The sequence below is a fragment of the Crinia signifera genome, chromosome 7 (genome assembly GCF_055691185.1).
Source record: "Crinia signifera chromosome 7, ASM5569118v1, whole genome shotgun sequence".
Classification (NCBI taxonomy): domain Eukaryota; kingdom Metazoa; phylum Chordata; class Amphibia; order Anura; family Myobatrachidae; genus Crinia; species Crinia signifera.
Genome location: NC_139223.1, coordinates 3,133,825 through 3,151,872, shown reverse-complemented (window position 1 = coordinate 3,151,872; position 18,048 = coordinate 3,133,825). Strand labels below are relative to the sequence as shown.

Here is an 18,048-nt window from a genome sequence, read left to right as displayed (position 1 = left end):
AGGTGCGAGGCAAGTGAGAGTTAGCCCAGAGAGAAGGATGTTGCAGTAGTCAAGGCGGGAGATGACAAGAGAGTGAATGAGAATTTTGGTCGCGTCAGTGGAGAGGAATGGTCTGATGCGTGAGATGTTGCGTAGGTGAAAGCGGCAAGACTGTGAGAGAGCACGAATGTGGGGGGTGAAAGAGAGGGAGGAGTCAATGATGACACCGAGGCAGCGCGTTTGGTCGGTGGAGGTGATCTCGGTTTCACCAATGCTGATGGAGATAGTGGGAGAAGAGGGGATGTTCGGGGGATGGAAGATTAGAAGTTAGGTTTTAGCCATGTTTAGTTTCAGGAAGCATTGGGTCATCCAGGCTGAGATGGCCGTGAGGCATTCTGAGACCTTGGACAGGAGTGATGGGGATAGGTCGGGGGAGGAGAGATAGATTAGGGTATCATCAGCATAAAGGTGGTAATGAAAACCATAGGAGCTGATGAGGGTGCCCAGAGAGGTGGTGTAGAGGGAGAAGAGGAGAGGGCCAAGGACTGACCCTTGGGGAACACCGACTTGCTGCGGGGTAGTAGGAGAGGAGGAGCTCGGAGTGGAGATGGAGAAGGAGCGATCGGAGAGGTATGAGGTGAACCAGGAGAAGACCGTGCCAGTGATGCCAAAGGAGCGGAGGGTGTTGAGCAGGAGAGGGTGGTCAACAGTGTCAAAGGCTGCCGACAGATCAAGCTGGATGAGGATAGAGAAGAGGCCTTTGGATTTAGCCGAAGTATGGAAGTTACCTACTGCTTCATTGGAATTAATAATATTGCCCCATTGTTAATAGTAAATATTAATATTGCTCCATAATATAATGATAATGATGATAATAAAAATGATGATAATAATGCCCCATTGTTAAAATGAGCATTAGAACTGGAAAGATTGTCAGAATATTACATTATAGCAATAGGAATTGCTTAGATTGTCTGCAAAATGAATATGTATCTTCACTGGACCAAATCTCTGTGGAAATAAGAATCCCCCAATATATGAGATGGACGTCCCCCGAGGAACTGACAAAGTTACTATTATACACCCGAGAGCCCACCTACTGAGGACATGTCTGGCTGCCTAGTTCCCCAGAGACCCTGCCTACTGAGGACACGTCTGGCTGGCTGCCTGGTTCCCCAGACACCCTGCCTACTGAGGACACGTCTGGCTGGCTGCCTGGTTCCCCAGAGACCATGCCTACTGAGGACATCTGACTGGCTGCCTTGTTCCCCAGAGACCCCGCATAATGAGGACATGTCTGGCTGGCTGCCTGGTTCTCCAGAGACCCCGCCTACTGAGGACATCTGACTGGCTGCCTGGTTCCCCAGAGACCCCGCCTACTGAGGACGTCTGACTGGCTGCCTGGTTCCCCAGAGACCCTGCCTACTGAGGATGTCTGACTGACTGGCTGCCTGGTTTCCTAGAGACCCCCCCTACTGAGGATGTCTAACTGGCTGCCTGGTTTCCCAGAGACCCCCCCTACTGAGGACGTCTAACTGGCTGCCTGGTTCCCCAGAACCCCTGCCTACTGAGGATGTCTGACTGGCTGCCTGGTTCCCCATATACCCTGCCTACTGAGGACGTCTGACTGGCTGCCTGGTTCCCCAGACACCCCGCCTACTGAGGACGTCTGACTGGCTGCCTGGTTCCCCAGACACCCCGCCTACTGAGGACATCTGACTGACTGGCTGCTGGGTTCCCCAGACACCCCGCCTACTGAGGACGTCTGACTGGCTGCCTGGTTTGCCTACTGAGGACGTCTGACTGACTGGCTGCCTGGTTCCCCAGACACCCTGCCGATTGAGGACATGTCTGGCTGGCTGCCTGGTTCCCCAGAGATCCCGCCTACTGAGGACGTTTGACTGGCTGCCTAGTTCGCCAGAGACCCCGCCTACTGAGGACATCTGACTGGCTGCCTGGTTCCCCAGAGACCCCACCTATTGAGGACATCTGACTGGCTGCCTGGTTCCCCAGAGACCCCACCTATTGAGGACATCTGACTGGCTGCCTAGTTCCCCATAGACCCCACCTTCTGAGGACGTCTAACTGGCTGCCTGGTTCCCCAGAACCCCTGCCTACTGAGGATGTCTGACTGGCTGCCTGGTTCCCCATATACCCTGCCTACTGAGGACGTCTGACTGGCTGCCTGGTTCCCCAGACACCCCGCCTACTGAGGACGTCTGACTGGCTGCCTGGTTCCCCAGACACCCCGCCTACTGAGGACATCTGACTGACTGGCTGCTGGGTTCCCCAGACACCCCGCCTACTGAGGACGTCTGACTGGCTGCCTGGTTTGCCTACTGAGGACGTCTGACTGACTGGCTGCCTGGTTCCCCAGACACCCTGCCGATTGAGGACATGTCTGGCTGGCTGCCTGGTTCCCCAGAGATCCCGCCTACTGAGGACGTTTGACTGGCTGCCTAGTTCGCCAGAGACCCCGCCTACTGAGGACATCTGACTGGCTGCCTGGTTCCCCAGAGACCCCACCTATTGAGGACATCTGACTGGCTGCCTGGTTCCCCAGAGACCCCACCTATTGAGGACATCTGACTGGCTGCCTAGTTCCCCATAGACCCCACCTTCTGAGGACGTCTGACTGGCTGCCTGGTTCCCCAGAGACCCCGCCTACTGAGGACATCTGACTGGTTCCCCAGAGACCCTGCCTACTGAGGACGTCCGACTGACTGGCTACCTGGTTATTACATAATCATAGAGAATATTACAGGTTGATCAGCCCTGTGGTAGCCCCCGAGTGTCCGGTCTCTCCTCGTTACCTGGCAATGCCTTGTCACATCTATTGTCACCTGGTTTCCAGCACCCACTATAGGATTTAGTATTTATGAGTGTGATATATTGTCACTGGTACCTTGCTGTAGTCACCTCCCTGCATCAGGCTTAGAAGTAGTTATAGCAGTGATGGCTCATCTTGACAATCCAGCTGTTGTTGAACTACACATCAAAGCATGCCCTGCTACAGTTGTAATATGTGGCCATGCTGAAACTGGAGCAGGGATGTGTAGTTCAAAAACAGCTGGAGTGTCAAGGTTAGCCATCACTGAGCTACAGCGTAGTATCACTACCACCAGACCGCTGGGAATTGCTGGGACACAAGCTCCAATTCTCTGGGAGTATCATGGTCTTAGACACTGGGAATATGATTGGCACACGCAGATGTTACAGCCTTTCTCTCCTGTAGGTTATTAATCTGGGTGATCGTTGTCTCGCTCTATCCATCATCTTCCTCATCCCGGTGACATTAGGGGAAACCAGTGTGTGGGAGCAGACAAAGATCAGCAGCTCACAGGTACAGAATCTGACGAAGTCTATGGTGTTCATAATCCAATGGTTCCAACATCTACATCTAGTATCTATTATCTAAACTCCTGCACACCAGATCCATCACTGGGAACGTGCTCCAGACTACATTACTGCACACCAGATCCATCACTGGGGATGTGCTCCAGACCACATTACTGCACACCAGATCCATCACTACATTACTGCACACCAGATCCATCACTGGGGATGTGCTCCAGACTACGTTACTGCACACCAGATCCATCACTGGGAACGTGCTCCAGACTACGTTACTGCACACCAGATCCATCACTGGGGGCGTGCTCCAGACTACGTTACTGCACACCAGATCCATCACTGGGGATGTGCTCCAGACTACGTTACTGCACACCAGATCCATCACTGGGGCGTGCTCCAGACTACATTACTACACACTAGATCCATCACTGGGAACGTGCTCTAGACTACATTACTGCACATCAGATCCATCACTGAGAACTTGCTCCAGACTACATTACTGCACATCAGATCCGTCACTGGGGGCGTGCTCCAGACTACATTACTGCACATCAGATCCATCACTGAGAACTTGCTCCAGACTACATTACTGCACACCAGATTCATTACTGGGAACGAGCTCCAGACTACATTACTGCACACCAGATCCATCACTGGGGACGTGATCCAGACTGCATTACTGCACACCAGATTCATCACTGGGAACGTGCTCCAGACTACATTACTGCACACCAGATCCATCACTGGGAACGTGCTCCAGACTACATTACTGCACACCAGATCCATCACTGGGAACGTGCTCCAGACTACATTACTGCACACCAGATCCATCACTGAGAACGTGCTCCAGACTACATTACTACACACCAGATCCATCACTGGGAACGTGCTCCAGACTACATTACTACACACCAGATCCATCACTGGGAACGTGCTCCAGACTACATTACTGCACACCAGATCCATCACTGGGAAAGTGTTCCAGACTGCATTACTGCACACCAGATCCATCACTGGGAACGTGCTCCAGACTACATTACTGCACACCAGATCCATCACTGGGAACATACTCCAGACTACATTACTGCACTCCAGATCAATCACTTTGAACGTGCTCCAGACTACAGTACATTACTGCACACCAGATCCATCACTGGGAACATGCTCCAGATTACATTACTGCACACCAGATCCATAACTGGGAACGAGTTCCAAACTACATTACTGCACACCAGATCCATCACTGGGAACATGCTCCAGACTACATTACTACACACTAGATCCATCACTGGGAACGTGCTCCAGATTACATTACTGCACACCAGATCCATCACTGGGAACATGCTCCAGACTACATTACTGCACACCAGATCCATCACTGGGAACGTGCTCCAGATTACATTACTGCACACCAGATCCATCACTGGGAACATGCTCCAGACTACATTACTGCACACCAGATCCATCACTGGGAACGTGCTCCAGACTACATTACTGCACACCAGATCCATCACTGGGGGCGTGCTCCAGACCACATTACTGCACACCAGATCCATCACTACATTACTGCACACCAGATCCACCACTGGGGATGTGCTCCAGACTACGTTACTGCACACCAGATCCATCACTGGGAACATGCTCCAGACTACATTACTGCACACCAGATCCATCACTGGGAACGTGCTCCAGACCACATTACTGCACACCAGATCCATCACTACATTACTGCACACCAGATCCATCACTGGGAACATGCTCCAGACTACATTACTGCACACCAGATCCATAACTGGGAACGTGCTCCAGATTACATTACTGCACACCAGATCCATCACTGGGAACGTGCTCCAGATTACATTACTGCGCTCCAGATTACATTACTGCACACCAGATCCATCACTGGGAACGTGCTCCAGATTACATTACTGCACACCAGATCCATCACAGGGAACGTGCTCCAGACTACATTACTGCACACCAGGTCTTATACAGCGTAGCAGATTCTGTTACAGTGTCTTATATAGCGCAGCAGATTCCGCTACAGTGTCTTATATAGCGCAGCACATTCCGTTACAGGGTCTTATATAGCGCAGCAGATTCCGTTACAGCGTCTTATATGGTGCAGTAGATTCCGTTACAGTGTCTTATATAGCGCAGCAGATTCCGTTACAGTGTCTTATATAGCGCAGCAGATTCCGTTACAGTGTGTTATATAGCGCAGCAGATTCCGTTACAGCGTCTTATATAGCGCAGCAGATTCCGTTACAGTGTCTTATATAGCGCAGCAGATTCCGTTACAGTGTCTTATATAGCGCAGCAGATTCCGTTACAGTGTCTTATATAGCGCAGCAGATTCCGTTACAGCGTCTTATATAGTGCAGCAGATTCCGTTACAGTGTCTTATATAGTGCAGCAGATTCCGTTACAGCGTCTTATATAGCGCAGCAGATTCAGTTACAGCGTCTTATATAGCGCAGCAGATTCCGTTACAGCGTCTTATATAGTGCAGCAGATTCCGCTACAGTGTCTTATATAGCGCAGCACATTCCGTTACAGGGTCTTATATAGCGCAGCAGATTCTGTTACAGTGTCTTATATAGCGCAGCAGATTCCGTTACAGTGTCTTATATAGCGCAGCAGATTCCGTTACAGTGTCTTATATAGCGCAGCAGATTCCGTTACAGTGTCTTATATAGCGCAGCAGATTCCGTTACAGTGTCTTATATAGCGCAGCAGATTCCATTACAGTGTCTTATATAGCGCAGCAGATTCCGTTACAGCGTCTTATATAGCGCAGCAGATTCCGTTACAGTTTGTTATATAGCGCAGCAGATTCCATTACAGTGTCTTATACAGCGCAGCAGATTCCGTTACAGTGTCTTATATAGCGCAGCAGATTCCGTTACAGTGTCTTATATAGCGCAGCAGATTCCGTTACAGTGTCTTATATAGCGCAGCAGATTCCGTTACAGTGTCTTATATAGCGCAGCAGATTCCATTACAGCGTCTTATATAGCGCAGCAGATTCCATTACAGTGTCTTATACAGCGCAGCAGATTCCGTTACAGTGTCTTATATAGCGCAGCAGATTCCGTTACAGCGTCTTATATAGCGCAGCAGATTCCGTTACAGTGTCTTATATAGCGCAGCAGATTCCGTTACAGTCTCTTATATAGCGCAGCAGATTCTGTTACAGTGTCTTATATAACGCAGCATATTCCGTTACAGTTTCTTATATAGCGCAGCAGATTCCGTTACAGTGTCTTATATAGCGCAGCAGATTCCGTTACAGTGACTTATATAGCGCAGCAGATTCCGTTACAGTGTCTTATATAGCGCAGCAGATTCCGTTACAGTGTCTTATATAGCGCAGCAGATTCCGTTACAGTGACTTATATAGAGCAGCAGATTCTGTTACATTGTCTTATATAGCGCAGCAGATTCCGTTACAGTTTCTTATATAGCGCAGCAGTTTCCATTACAGTGTCTTATATAGCGCAGCAGTTTCCATTACAGCGTCTTATATAGCGCAGCAGTTTCCATTACAGCGTCTTATATAGCGCAGCAGTTTCCATTACAGTGTCTTATATAGCGCAGCAGATTCCGTTACAGTGTCTTATATAGCGCAGCAGATTCCGTTACAGTCTCTTATATAGCGCAGCAGATTCCGTTACAGTCTCTTATATAGCGCAGCAGATTCTGTTACAGTGTCTTATATAACGCAGCATATTCCGTTACAGTTTCTTATATAGCGCAGCAGATTCCGTTACAGTGTCTTATATAGCGCGGCAGATTCCGTTACAGTGTCTTATATAGCGCGGCAGATTCCGTTACAGTGTCTTATATAGCGCAGCAGATTCCGTTACAGTGTCTTATATAGCGCAGCAGATTCCGTTACAGTGTCTTACATAGCGCAGCAGATTCCGTTACAGTGTCTTACATAGCGCAGCAGATTCCGTTACAGCGTCTTATATAGCGCAGAAGATTCCGTTACAGCGTCTTACATAGCGCAGCAGGTTCCGTTACAATGTCTTATATAGCGCAGCAGATTCCGTTACAGTGTCTTATATAGCGCAGCAGATTCCGTTACAGCGTCTTATATAGCGCAGCAGATTCCGTTACAGCGTCTTATATAGCGCAGCAGATTCCGTTACAGCGTCTTATATGGTGCAGTAGATTCCGTTACAGTGTCTTATATAGCGCAGCAGATTCCGTTACAGCGTCTTATATAGCGCAGTAGATTCCGTTGCGCTTTACAATAGTAGACAGTGAAACAAACTGGGTAACAGACAGACTTGGAGGTAGGAGGGCCCTGCTGCAAGCTTACAATCTATAGGGATATAGAAGGGAAACACAAGGACAGGCACCAGTACACAAGGACAGGCACCAGTACACAAGGACAGGCACCAGTACACAAGGACAGGCTAATGCTTGTTGACCATCATGCTGGTGACCCAATGACCGTATCCCCAGTCCTCACCAGTTCCTACACCCACCCACTATTCCTTCCTTTCTCCATGTCCATCCTCCAGGAGAAGACAACCACAGGATAGCCCTGTCCTTGTGTGTTCCATTACCCAGGAAACCGAACAGGATCTAACTCCCACTGAAGAAGACCAGAACAAAGAGACGGCACATAGTAGAGTATAGGAGATGATAGCACAGTAGGCCAAGCCAGCAGTTCCCATCATTTCCTATCTGTTCAGCTAGTTCAATAATCTTCATCGATTCAGCCAAAGACCCTAGGTGGACCTTGGAGGAGGAAGACCCCACACTGATGTAGCTCTTTCTCAGTCACCACCATGGTGGACTCCATATACACAGACCATATAATTCTCCTTCCTTTCCAGCCAGAACATGCTACCTGCACGGTGACTGGCAAGATACCGGGAACCAGGAAATACCAAGAGCTCAGGAAAGAAAGCCCAGTCCTGGTAAATGTATTCTGTGACATGAAGATGGCGATAATATCCTTACTTGTCCTGCACAATCCCTGCTCTCCACCTTTCTTCTCAGCAATCTCATCCACCCTCTCCCTCTATATTCTGACCCCTGTTGTCCTCTTCATCTGCTCCCGCAGGACTGTTTGGTGGGATCCTGTGTCAGAGCGGTCTGTAACATCAGTGACCTGGAGGTTCAGACATCGGTGACCTTCACAATCAGCGGCTCCGTGACTGAAGCCTGGACCACACAGGTGGTAACATTACTCCAGTCATCAGCAATTTGCACCATGTACAGTATGCTAACAATGCTTATATGCTAATGTAAAGAGCAGTTGGCTTGATTACTGGTTCATCTGGCTATATACACATTGGGGAAATTTACTAAGAAAAAAATTATTAAATAGGCGTATTCGTATACAAAAATATGCCTGTTTTATACGTATTTGAAAAGAGCAAGTGTGGCTATGCGCTTTGGAGCATTACGTATTTGAATTTCGGGATTTATTTTCTCAAAAATACGTAAACTCATATTCATGGCACATTTGTATTTGTATTTACAAATACGAATGTATACACAATCGGAAAATACGAATAGGGATCACCATTCAAAATCATGGTGATTTCTAATTTACTAACCAGCCGCATTTTTAATACGGCCGCTTATTGCCAGTAAAATACACCTGGAAAATACACTTCATTTTCCAGGCGTATATGTCAGCAGCCTGCACAGATCAGTCAATTAGCAGCAGCCGGTACTAGGGATTCACAGGCTCACAGAGTCGGTCCTGATTTAAAAAAAAAAAAAAAAAATCAGGAAACCAAGGGTCCTGGTTCCCAAAATAAGGGGGACAAAATGAGTAGGGGTCCCCTGTATTTTAAGAACCAGCACCAGCCCAACCAGCCAGCAGGGAAAAGACACAGCCAGGGGGAGACTTTTTATACAAGTCCCCCCAGCCAAAGCATTAACCCCCTGACCGGTCAGCCTGGGCAGAGGTCCTGGTGGAATGGGTAACCTCCCAATATAGGGGTGTCCCCCCCCTCCAGAATTTACCTGCCCAGGCTGAAGCCTGGGGCTGTCCCCGGTGCCCCTGGGCGGTGGGCATCGGGCTGATAAATGTGAAAAAAATAGAATAAAACTATTGTATATTACTGTGCAACTATGAGTCCCAGCAAGCCTTCCCCGCATGCAGGGTCTTGGAGAACCACAAGTCCCAGCATGCAGGGCATTAAAGGGCCTGCTGGAACTTGTAGTTCCACTGCAATACAAATAGTAAAATAAACTGGTCACTGGTACATATGAATTATAACATTTGCCCCAGTCCTGTCCTGTTGACCTTTCTGTTTATTTGCATATTCATTCATATTGAGTATAATTTATTAATTCTTCTAATTACTAATCAATTACACTGCCCATCCGTGATCTTTCTGCACATTTGTATATTTATTCACATTGTGTGTTACGGATCTGGGTGTGAACCCACCGTCCGGAGACAGGGACGTGAGGATGTTGGGGGTAGGCTGAGCCCTCAGCCGGGACCGCTGTTTAGAATGGCCACGGCGAAGCCCTACACTAGCTCTGTTGGCCGTCCCGGGCAGGTGACCGCAGGCTGCAGGGTGCTAGGCTTCTCCTTTAGTCGTCGTGTTTGAAGGAGCGAGTTAGGCCCGCTCCAACCCCGATGCAACCAGCTTTTAAGTAGGGACAAACCCACGGCGACCGTCAGGGACTGGACCAAAAGAAGGATCTAACTAACAGGGCCTATCTGGATAAAACACCCCAACTAGCGGCACCTTGGCCAAGGACAGGGAGTGTGATCAAGTCACAGGCACCAGAACACACATTAATGGGGTGCCACCAAACGCAAAACACGCCCACATAAAATGGTACAATATCGGTACCCCAAAACAGGTGTGAACCCACTAACTTGGGCCTCTCCGAATCACGGAGAGCAAGACCAGGACGATTATAATAACTTACCCGCAGAAATACCTTGCCCGCAGAAATAAAGAATAATAAACTAGGCTCCACTGGAGCACTTACATGACCAGCCCGACCCTCCGGCAGCACCAGGTGGTAATATGCACGCCAGGGGTAGCTCGGCAGGGATGGAAACTTGCTGGCCACGACAGAGCCGGATCTAGACAGGATCGGGAATGGATAATATCTGGACCCAGACGGGACCAGGACCGAAGCACGACAGGACTGGATGCAGACCGGAACCGGATAACCGCTGGACAGTGACAGGACCGGATCAGGACAAAGACTGGACCAAGGCTGGACTGTATATGCAAAAAGGTGGTGTGATTTATCTAGTGCGCCTCTATACCAGCAGCCCAAGAAAGGGTTCCCAGTCAGTTCAATCAGCCGACACAGTGTGTGTATAGAAGGATAGGGGGTTAGGGAACCATATAACTCAGGCGCTTGGAGTAAGATGTTGCAAAAGCCACTATCTCAATGGTAGAAATTTATTAAATAATTTTATATGGTTCCCTAACCCCCTATCCTTCTATACACAAGGCTGGACTGTGACTGAATCCAGACTGCAGCTGGACAAGACTCCGACTGGACCAGGACAGACGAGCCTGTAGTGCTCTGAACGAGGCAATATCACCGGCGAGGCTGATCAGGGCTGAATCCCTTAAGAGGGATAGCCCAGCCTATCAGCCTCCACCTCAGCACCCGGCCCACCTGCCCTAATGTCAATCAGGTGGCCGGGCGCGCGATCCCCGGCGTCCCCTGTTGCCTGACAACTGCTGGGCGGCTGCTGGGGGACGTCGGGAGCTACCACTCAGGCTGCCCGGCAGGGCTATGACGTGCACCGGCCAGGCGGAAGTGACGTGGTGGGGCTGTGTTTTTGTGGTTACACACCAGATCCATTTGGGAACCGCCACATACCATATGTTCCCATTTTAAATAGCTTAATTATTGGTACACTGAAACAGTCGAAAATTGTCCAATTCCAGGACTTGAATAGGTCCTATTACGGACATGCTCTAATGTTTGGGAGCTTTTTACAGTATATTCAAGTACTTAATACCACCGCTACTGTCTAAATATAATCAGACATTATTCCGTAGATAAATACCCTCCCTTTTCTTTGTGTATTGATGTTAGGTATGTCTTGTGACTCACAACCACCTGATTTTATTAAGAACACAATTAAAAGTTTTAAACAAATCACAATTTAAACGTGTTCAATGCAAACCTATTTGCAAGGCAAGATTTCGTGGGACAGGGTACATTCCTGTACAGGATACAGGCATGGTGGCTGAATTTGGCCCTGTGCAAACAGGTCTGAATTATCCTTCATGTACTGTGATGTGCCTGGTTCTGTCCTCGGCTATGGATATGTATTTAGATAAAGCATGCGGTATATTTATGTTTCATGGTATATTTGTGTTCTAGCTTTATACCGATGATAGATCTTTATTCTTTCAGACAGAAAATAAGAAGATTTATCTCCAGAGTTCTGCAGAAATAGAGTACGATTCTCACACGTATGAATACATCCTGGAGCAGAAGCAGCGTTTTACCCGAGCCCAGGTATCAGCCAGATAAACAGCCCTTGGTAATATGGGGAAGGGCTGCACTCTGCATGCTGTCGTTTCTCACATTGCATGGAGCACCAATCTGGCTCTGCTCAGGGTACCTTGGGGGTGAGGCACACTTCCTGGAGCCTTGTGTGTGTGCCAATGAAAAATGGACACCATGTTTACACAAGATTCTAAAGCAATTGGACAGTAGAACATTATATGTGCATAGCACAGTTGGTACAGTAATGGGCACCAGACTCACTCCCTATAATGCCTACTCTTCATCAGCTCCTGCATTCTTATTAGTTGCAATGAAATAAAGCTGTACATCAGTTAGCATTCAATTAAGCCACCGCCCTCAATAGAGTGAAATCCCACCTTGCGGATAAAGGTGCTTGCTGTGTGAATGGATGGGTATGGCTATATATGTATTCGCAGCAGAGTGAATATCTCCAAAACCCATCATAACAGGCTCACATCTAATGAGTTTTACACTGGGCTCACGTCATCGCAGTAGCCAGCGACTTACTTGGTGGTGCGATGGAATAAGGCATATCCGGTCTGCAGCTGACATCACACACCCTCCCCTAAAACGCTCAGGCACACATGCAATTTCCCAGACACTCCCAGCATTTCCCTATGTACGGACAGTGTAATGGTTCGCATTACTGCTTCACAGCACTGAGGTCATGGGTTCTACCCCCACCATGTGTTATATATACGGGGCAGTACGGATGGTGTAATGGTTACATTACTGCCTCACAGCCCTGAGGTCATGGGTTCTATTCCCCACCATGTGTTATATATACGGGGCAGTACGGATGGTGTAATGGTTACATTACTGCCTCACAGTGCTGAGGTCATGGGTTCTATCCCCACCATGTGTTATATATACGGGGCAGTACGGATTGTGTAATGGTTATAGCATTACTGCCTCACAGCACTGAGGTCATGGGTTCTATCCCACCATGTGTTATATATACAGGGCCGCACGGATGGTGTAATGGTTACATTACTGCCTCACAGCACTGAGGTCATGGGTTCTATCCCCACCATGTGATATATATACGGGGCAGTATGGACGATGTAATGGTTACATTACTGCCTCACAGCCCTGAGGTCATGAGTTCTATCCCCACCATGTGTTATATATATGGGGCAGTATGGATGGTGTAATGGTTAGCATTACTGCCTCACAGCACTGAGGTCATGGGTTCTATCCCCACCATGTGATATATATACGGGGCAGTATGGACGGTGTAATGGTTACATTACTGCCTCACAGCCCTGAGGTCATGAGTTTTATCCCCACCATGTGTTATATATATGGGGCAGTATGGATGGTGTAATGGTTAGCATTACTGCCTCACAGCGCTGAGGTCATGGGTTCTATCCCCACCATGTGTTATATATACGGGGCAGTATGGATGGTGTAATGGTTACATTACTGCCTCACAGCACTGAGGTCATGGGTTCTATCCCCACCATGTGTTATATATACGGGGCAGTACGTATGGTGTAATGGTTAGCATTACTGCCTCCCAGCACTGAGGTCATGGGTTCTATCCCCACCATGTGTTATATATACGGGGCAGTACGTATGGTGTAATGGTTAGCATTACTGCCTCCCAGCGCTGAGGTCGTGGGTTCTATCCCCACCATGTGTTATATATATATGGGGCAGTACGGACGGTGTAATGGTTACATTACTGCATCACAGTGCTGAGGTCATGGGTTCTATCCCCACTATGTGTTATATATACGGGGCAGTACGGACGGTGTAATGGTTACATTACTGCCTCACAGCACTGAGGTCATGGGTTCTATTCACACCATGTGTTATATATACGGGGCAGTACGGACAGTGTAATGGTTAGCATTACTGCCTCACAGCACTGAGGCCATGGGTTCTATCCCCACCATGTGTTATATATACGGGGCCGTACGGACGGTGGTTATCATTACTGCCTCACAGCACAGAGGTCATGGGTTCTATCCCCACCATGTGTTATATATACGGGGCAGTACGGACGGTGTAATGGTTAGCATTACTGCCTCACAGCGCTGAGGTCATGGGTTCTATCCCCATGTATTATATATACGGGGCCGTACGGATGGTGTAATGGTTATATTACTGCCTCACAGCACTGAGGTCATGGGTTCTATCCCCACCATGTGTTATATATACAGGGCAGTACGGACGATGTAATGGTTAGTATTACTGCCTCACAGCACTGAGGTCATGGGTTCTATCCCCACCATGTGTTATATACACGGGGCAGTACGGACGGTGTAATGGTTAGCATTACTGCCTCACAGCACTGAGGTCATGGGTTCTATTCCCACCATGTGTTATATATATGGGGCAGTACGGACAGTGTAATGGTTAGCATTACTGCCTCACAGCACTGAGGCCATGGGTTCTATCCCCACCATGTGTTATATATACGGGGCAGTACGGACGGTGGTTATCATTACTGCCTCACAGCACAGAGGTCATGGGTTCTATCCCCACCATGTGTTATATATACGGGGCCGTACGGATGGTGTAATGGTTATATTACTGCCTCACAGCACTGAGGTCATGGGTTCTATCCCCACCATGTGTTATATATACGGGGCAGTACGGACGATGTAATGGTTAGCATTACTGCCTCACAGCGCTGAGGTCATGGGTTCTATCCCCACCATGTGTTATATATACGGGGCAGTACGGATGGTGTAATAGAGAATCTCACCGTGCATCCACAAACCATGGCTTGCTGGTGGTAGTTGAGGACTGGAGTTGATAACCCCTGAACTAGCCAGATTCTATTCCTTCTGTGGAATAAGGTCTCGTGGAATAGACTCAGATTCCAATCCTTCGGTTTCATATTCGGATACATTGCTAGTTCTCTGATGGCCGAGTCTATGCTTTATGGGAATAGAGAAGAGAATCTATGTCCTGTCTGTTAATTACTCTAACAGAACAGGGGGCTGACAGTCCACCCCGGACTGATTATAAATGTGCAGAAAAATAAGATACAGACTACTAACCCTCGCCCACAATGCCACCGTTACAGGCCCAGACTGTGCTGGAGATCTACCCGGAGTATGACTACTACCCTACGATTATTGGAAGCAGTGTTGGAGGTTTGGTGCTGCTAGGACTGATAGCTGCTGGTTTGTACAAGGTAAGTGGCCCTTCTGTCCTCTGCGGTTGGGTTACCATTCATTTCACATTGTAATGTATGTGCCAGCGGTGTGAGGTTGTGCTCACTAGAAGGATGCACTAAGTGCCAGCCAAATCAGTGCGTATTGTAGATTCTTCTTTCCATCAGATACAGCAGCAACATGACGGAGCAGAGATGCCATGAGCTCTCATGTACAGAATGGTTAGTGTACACCAGGCCTCTGAGTAATTCCCAAATATTCGCTGGTGGTGGAACCCTCCCATTGATGGTACCTTGAACCAGAGGGGCTTTAGAAGAGGAGGGGGCTCACATGCAGGCTCAGATTGGACCCCCGTCCTCTCCGACAGTGCATTGTGCCAGTCTACTGCGCATGAGCAGGACTCCGGGAACACGGCACCCTACACCCTAACAGAGCCATTGCCACCCTGGACTGTCCCTTGTTGGTATGCAGGATCCATAGCTCAACGGGTTGGATATTACAATACACGCCAGACAACGCTGTCTGCGATCATTCAAACTCTTCGGCCACAGCCATATCTCACACAGGACATCTGTCCTAGTGCTGTGTAGCCAAGGACCTTTTCCCCATGGCCCGGTGACACTGCACACGCGTTCCACCATAATCAGGCAGCCGGTCTCTCTGGAAGCTTCAGAAATGGGTAAAGCAGAATCACAGACGTCTGACACTACTTCATGTTCCAATAAATCCCATTAATCAGTCCACATAGAACCCTAGCAGGAGGAAAGTCAGAGCTCAGGAGGCATATCCGTAATAACACAGGAAGCCAGAAGCGGTACCGGATATATATCACGCGCCAGTCCCTGATAGGATGGGTCATGTTGGTGGGGGAATGGCAGGGGTCCTGTCCTCTGTTACCATGTGATCATGGACATCCCCTCTCTCCTCTCCCCACAGGATGGGTCATGTTGGTGGGGGAATGGCAGGGGGTCCTGTCCTCTGTTACAATGTGATCACTGACATCCCCTCTCTCCTCTCCCCACAGGATGGGTCATGTTGGTGGGGGAATGGCAGGGGTCCTGTCCTCTGTTACCATGTGATCACTGACATCCCCTCTCTCCTCTCCCCTCAGATTGGCTTCTTCAGGCGTCAGTATAAGGAGATGCTGGAATATCCCGCAGCAGAGCACGTAGGGTACACGGAGGACAGCGGAGCTCCAGAGTGAGGACAAGACGATTCTTACGTACAAAATGTCTCTTTATTGTCTGTTATTCAGTTAGATGCAAAAATAAGCTTTATATCCCCATACAGAGGGAAATGTTATATATATATAAATATATAGATACTATCAGGGCAGCGACACGTGGGGATCTGATTGGTCAATGCAAAGCACTGGGTTAGGTTAAAGATAGCAGTGAATAAAAGATCCTATACAGACAATAAGGTTGGAGGTGTTATCATTGCTAAATCTGTACAGCACACACACACACCTCTGCTGTTCCTGAGCCATATATACACACACACCTCTGCTGTTCCTGTGCCATACACACACACACACACACCTCTGCTGTTTCTGTGCCATACACACACACACCTCTGCTGTTCCTGTGCCATACACACACACGCACACCTCTGCTGTTTCTGTGCCATACACACACACACACACACCTCTGCTGTCCTTGTGCCATACACACACACACACACACACCTCTGCTGTTCCTGAGCCACACACATACACACACACCTCTGCTGTTCTTGTGCCATACACACACACACACACCTCTGCTGTTCCTGAGCCATACACACACACCCCTGCTGTTCCTGTGCCACACACACACACACACACACCTCTGCTGTTCCTGAGCCATACACACACACCTCTGCTATTCCTGTGCCATACACACACACCTCTGCTGTTTCTGTGCCATACACACACACACACACCTCTGCTGTCCTTGTGCCATACACACACACACACCTCTGCTGTTCCTGAGCCACACACATACACACACACCTCTGCTGTTCCTGAGCCATACACACACACCCCTGCTGTTCCTGTGCCATACACACACACCTCTGCTGTTCCTGAGCCATGCACACACACACACCTCTGCTGTTCCTGAGCCATACACACACACACACCTCTGCTGTTCCTGAGCCACACACATACACACACACCTCTGCTGTTCCTGAGCCATACACACACACACCTCTGCTGTTCTTGTGCCATACACACACACCTCTGCTGTTCTTGTGCCATACACACACACCTCTGCTTTTCCTGTGCCATACACACACACACCTCTGCTGTTCCTGTGCCATACACACACACACACCTCTGCTGTTCCTGAGCCATACACACACACACACCTCTGCTGTTCCTGAGCCACACACATACACACACACCTCTGCTGTTCCTGAGCCATACACACACACACCTCTGCTGTTCTTGTGCCATACACACACACCTCTGCTGTTCTTGTGCCATACACACACACCTCTGCTTTTCCTGTGCCATACACACACACACCTCTGCTGTTCCTGTGCCATACACACACACACACCTCTGCTGTTCCTGTGCCATACACACACACACCTGCTGATCCTGTGCCATACACACACACCTCTGCTGTTCCTGTGCCATGCATTCACACATTCAGCTTTGCTGTTCCTGTGCCATGTGTACATTCCCCTCTGCTGTTCCTGTGCCATACGTTCACACACTCAGCTTTGCTGTTCCTGTGCAATGCGTACACTCCTCTGCTGTTCCTGTGCCATGCATTCACATATTCTTGCTATTTCTGTGCCATGCATACACACACCCCTGCTGTTCCTGTGCCATGTATACACACACCTCTGCTGTTCCTGTGCCATGCAAACATACACCTCTGCTGTTCCTGTGCCATGCATACACACACCTCTGCTGTTCCTGTGCCATAAACACCCCTGCTATTTCTGTGCCATACACACACCTCTGCTGTTTCTGTGTCATGCATACACACACCCCTGCTGTTCCTGTGCCATGCATACACATACACTTACCTCTGCTGTTCCTGTGCCATGCAAACACACACCTCTGCTGTTCCCACCGAGTCCTGTAAACCCC

The 18,048-nt window shown here is 48.9% G+C and overlaps 1 protein-coding gene across 3 annotated transcripts in view; it reads left to right on the top strand.

Moving 5' to 3' along the window:
* LOC146019726 (integrin alpha-M-like) overlaps positions 1–16,385 on the top strand; it is a 99,031-nt gene extending 82,646 nt beyond the window's left edge. For all 3 annotated transcript variants that reach the window (XM_083152237.1, XM_083152238.1, XM_083152236.1), the window contains 6 exons: positions 3,215–3,322; positions 8,187–8,270; positions 8,417–8,530; positions 11,716–11,820; positions 14,873–14,983; positions 16,075–16,385. In XM_083152237.1, the coding sequence (XP_083008363.1) occupies positions 3,215–3,322; positions 8,187–8,270; positions 8,417–8,530; positions 11,716–11,820; positions 14,873–14,983; positions 16,075–16,167 (615 nt within the window). In that variant the 3' untranslated portion in view covers positions 16,168–16,385. The remainder of the gene's footprint in view (positions 1–3,214; positions 3,323–8,186; positions 8,271–8,416; positions 8,531–11,715; positions 11,821–14,872; positions 14,984–16,074) is intronic.
* The last annotated feature ends 1,663 nt before the right edge of the window (positions 16,386–18,048 follow it).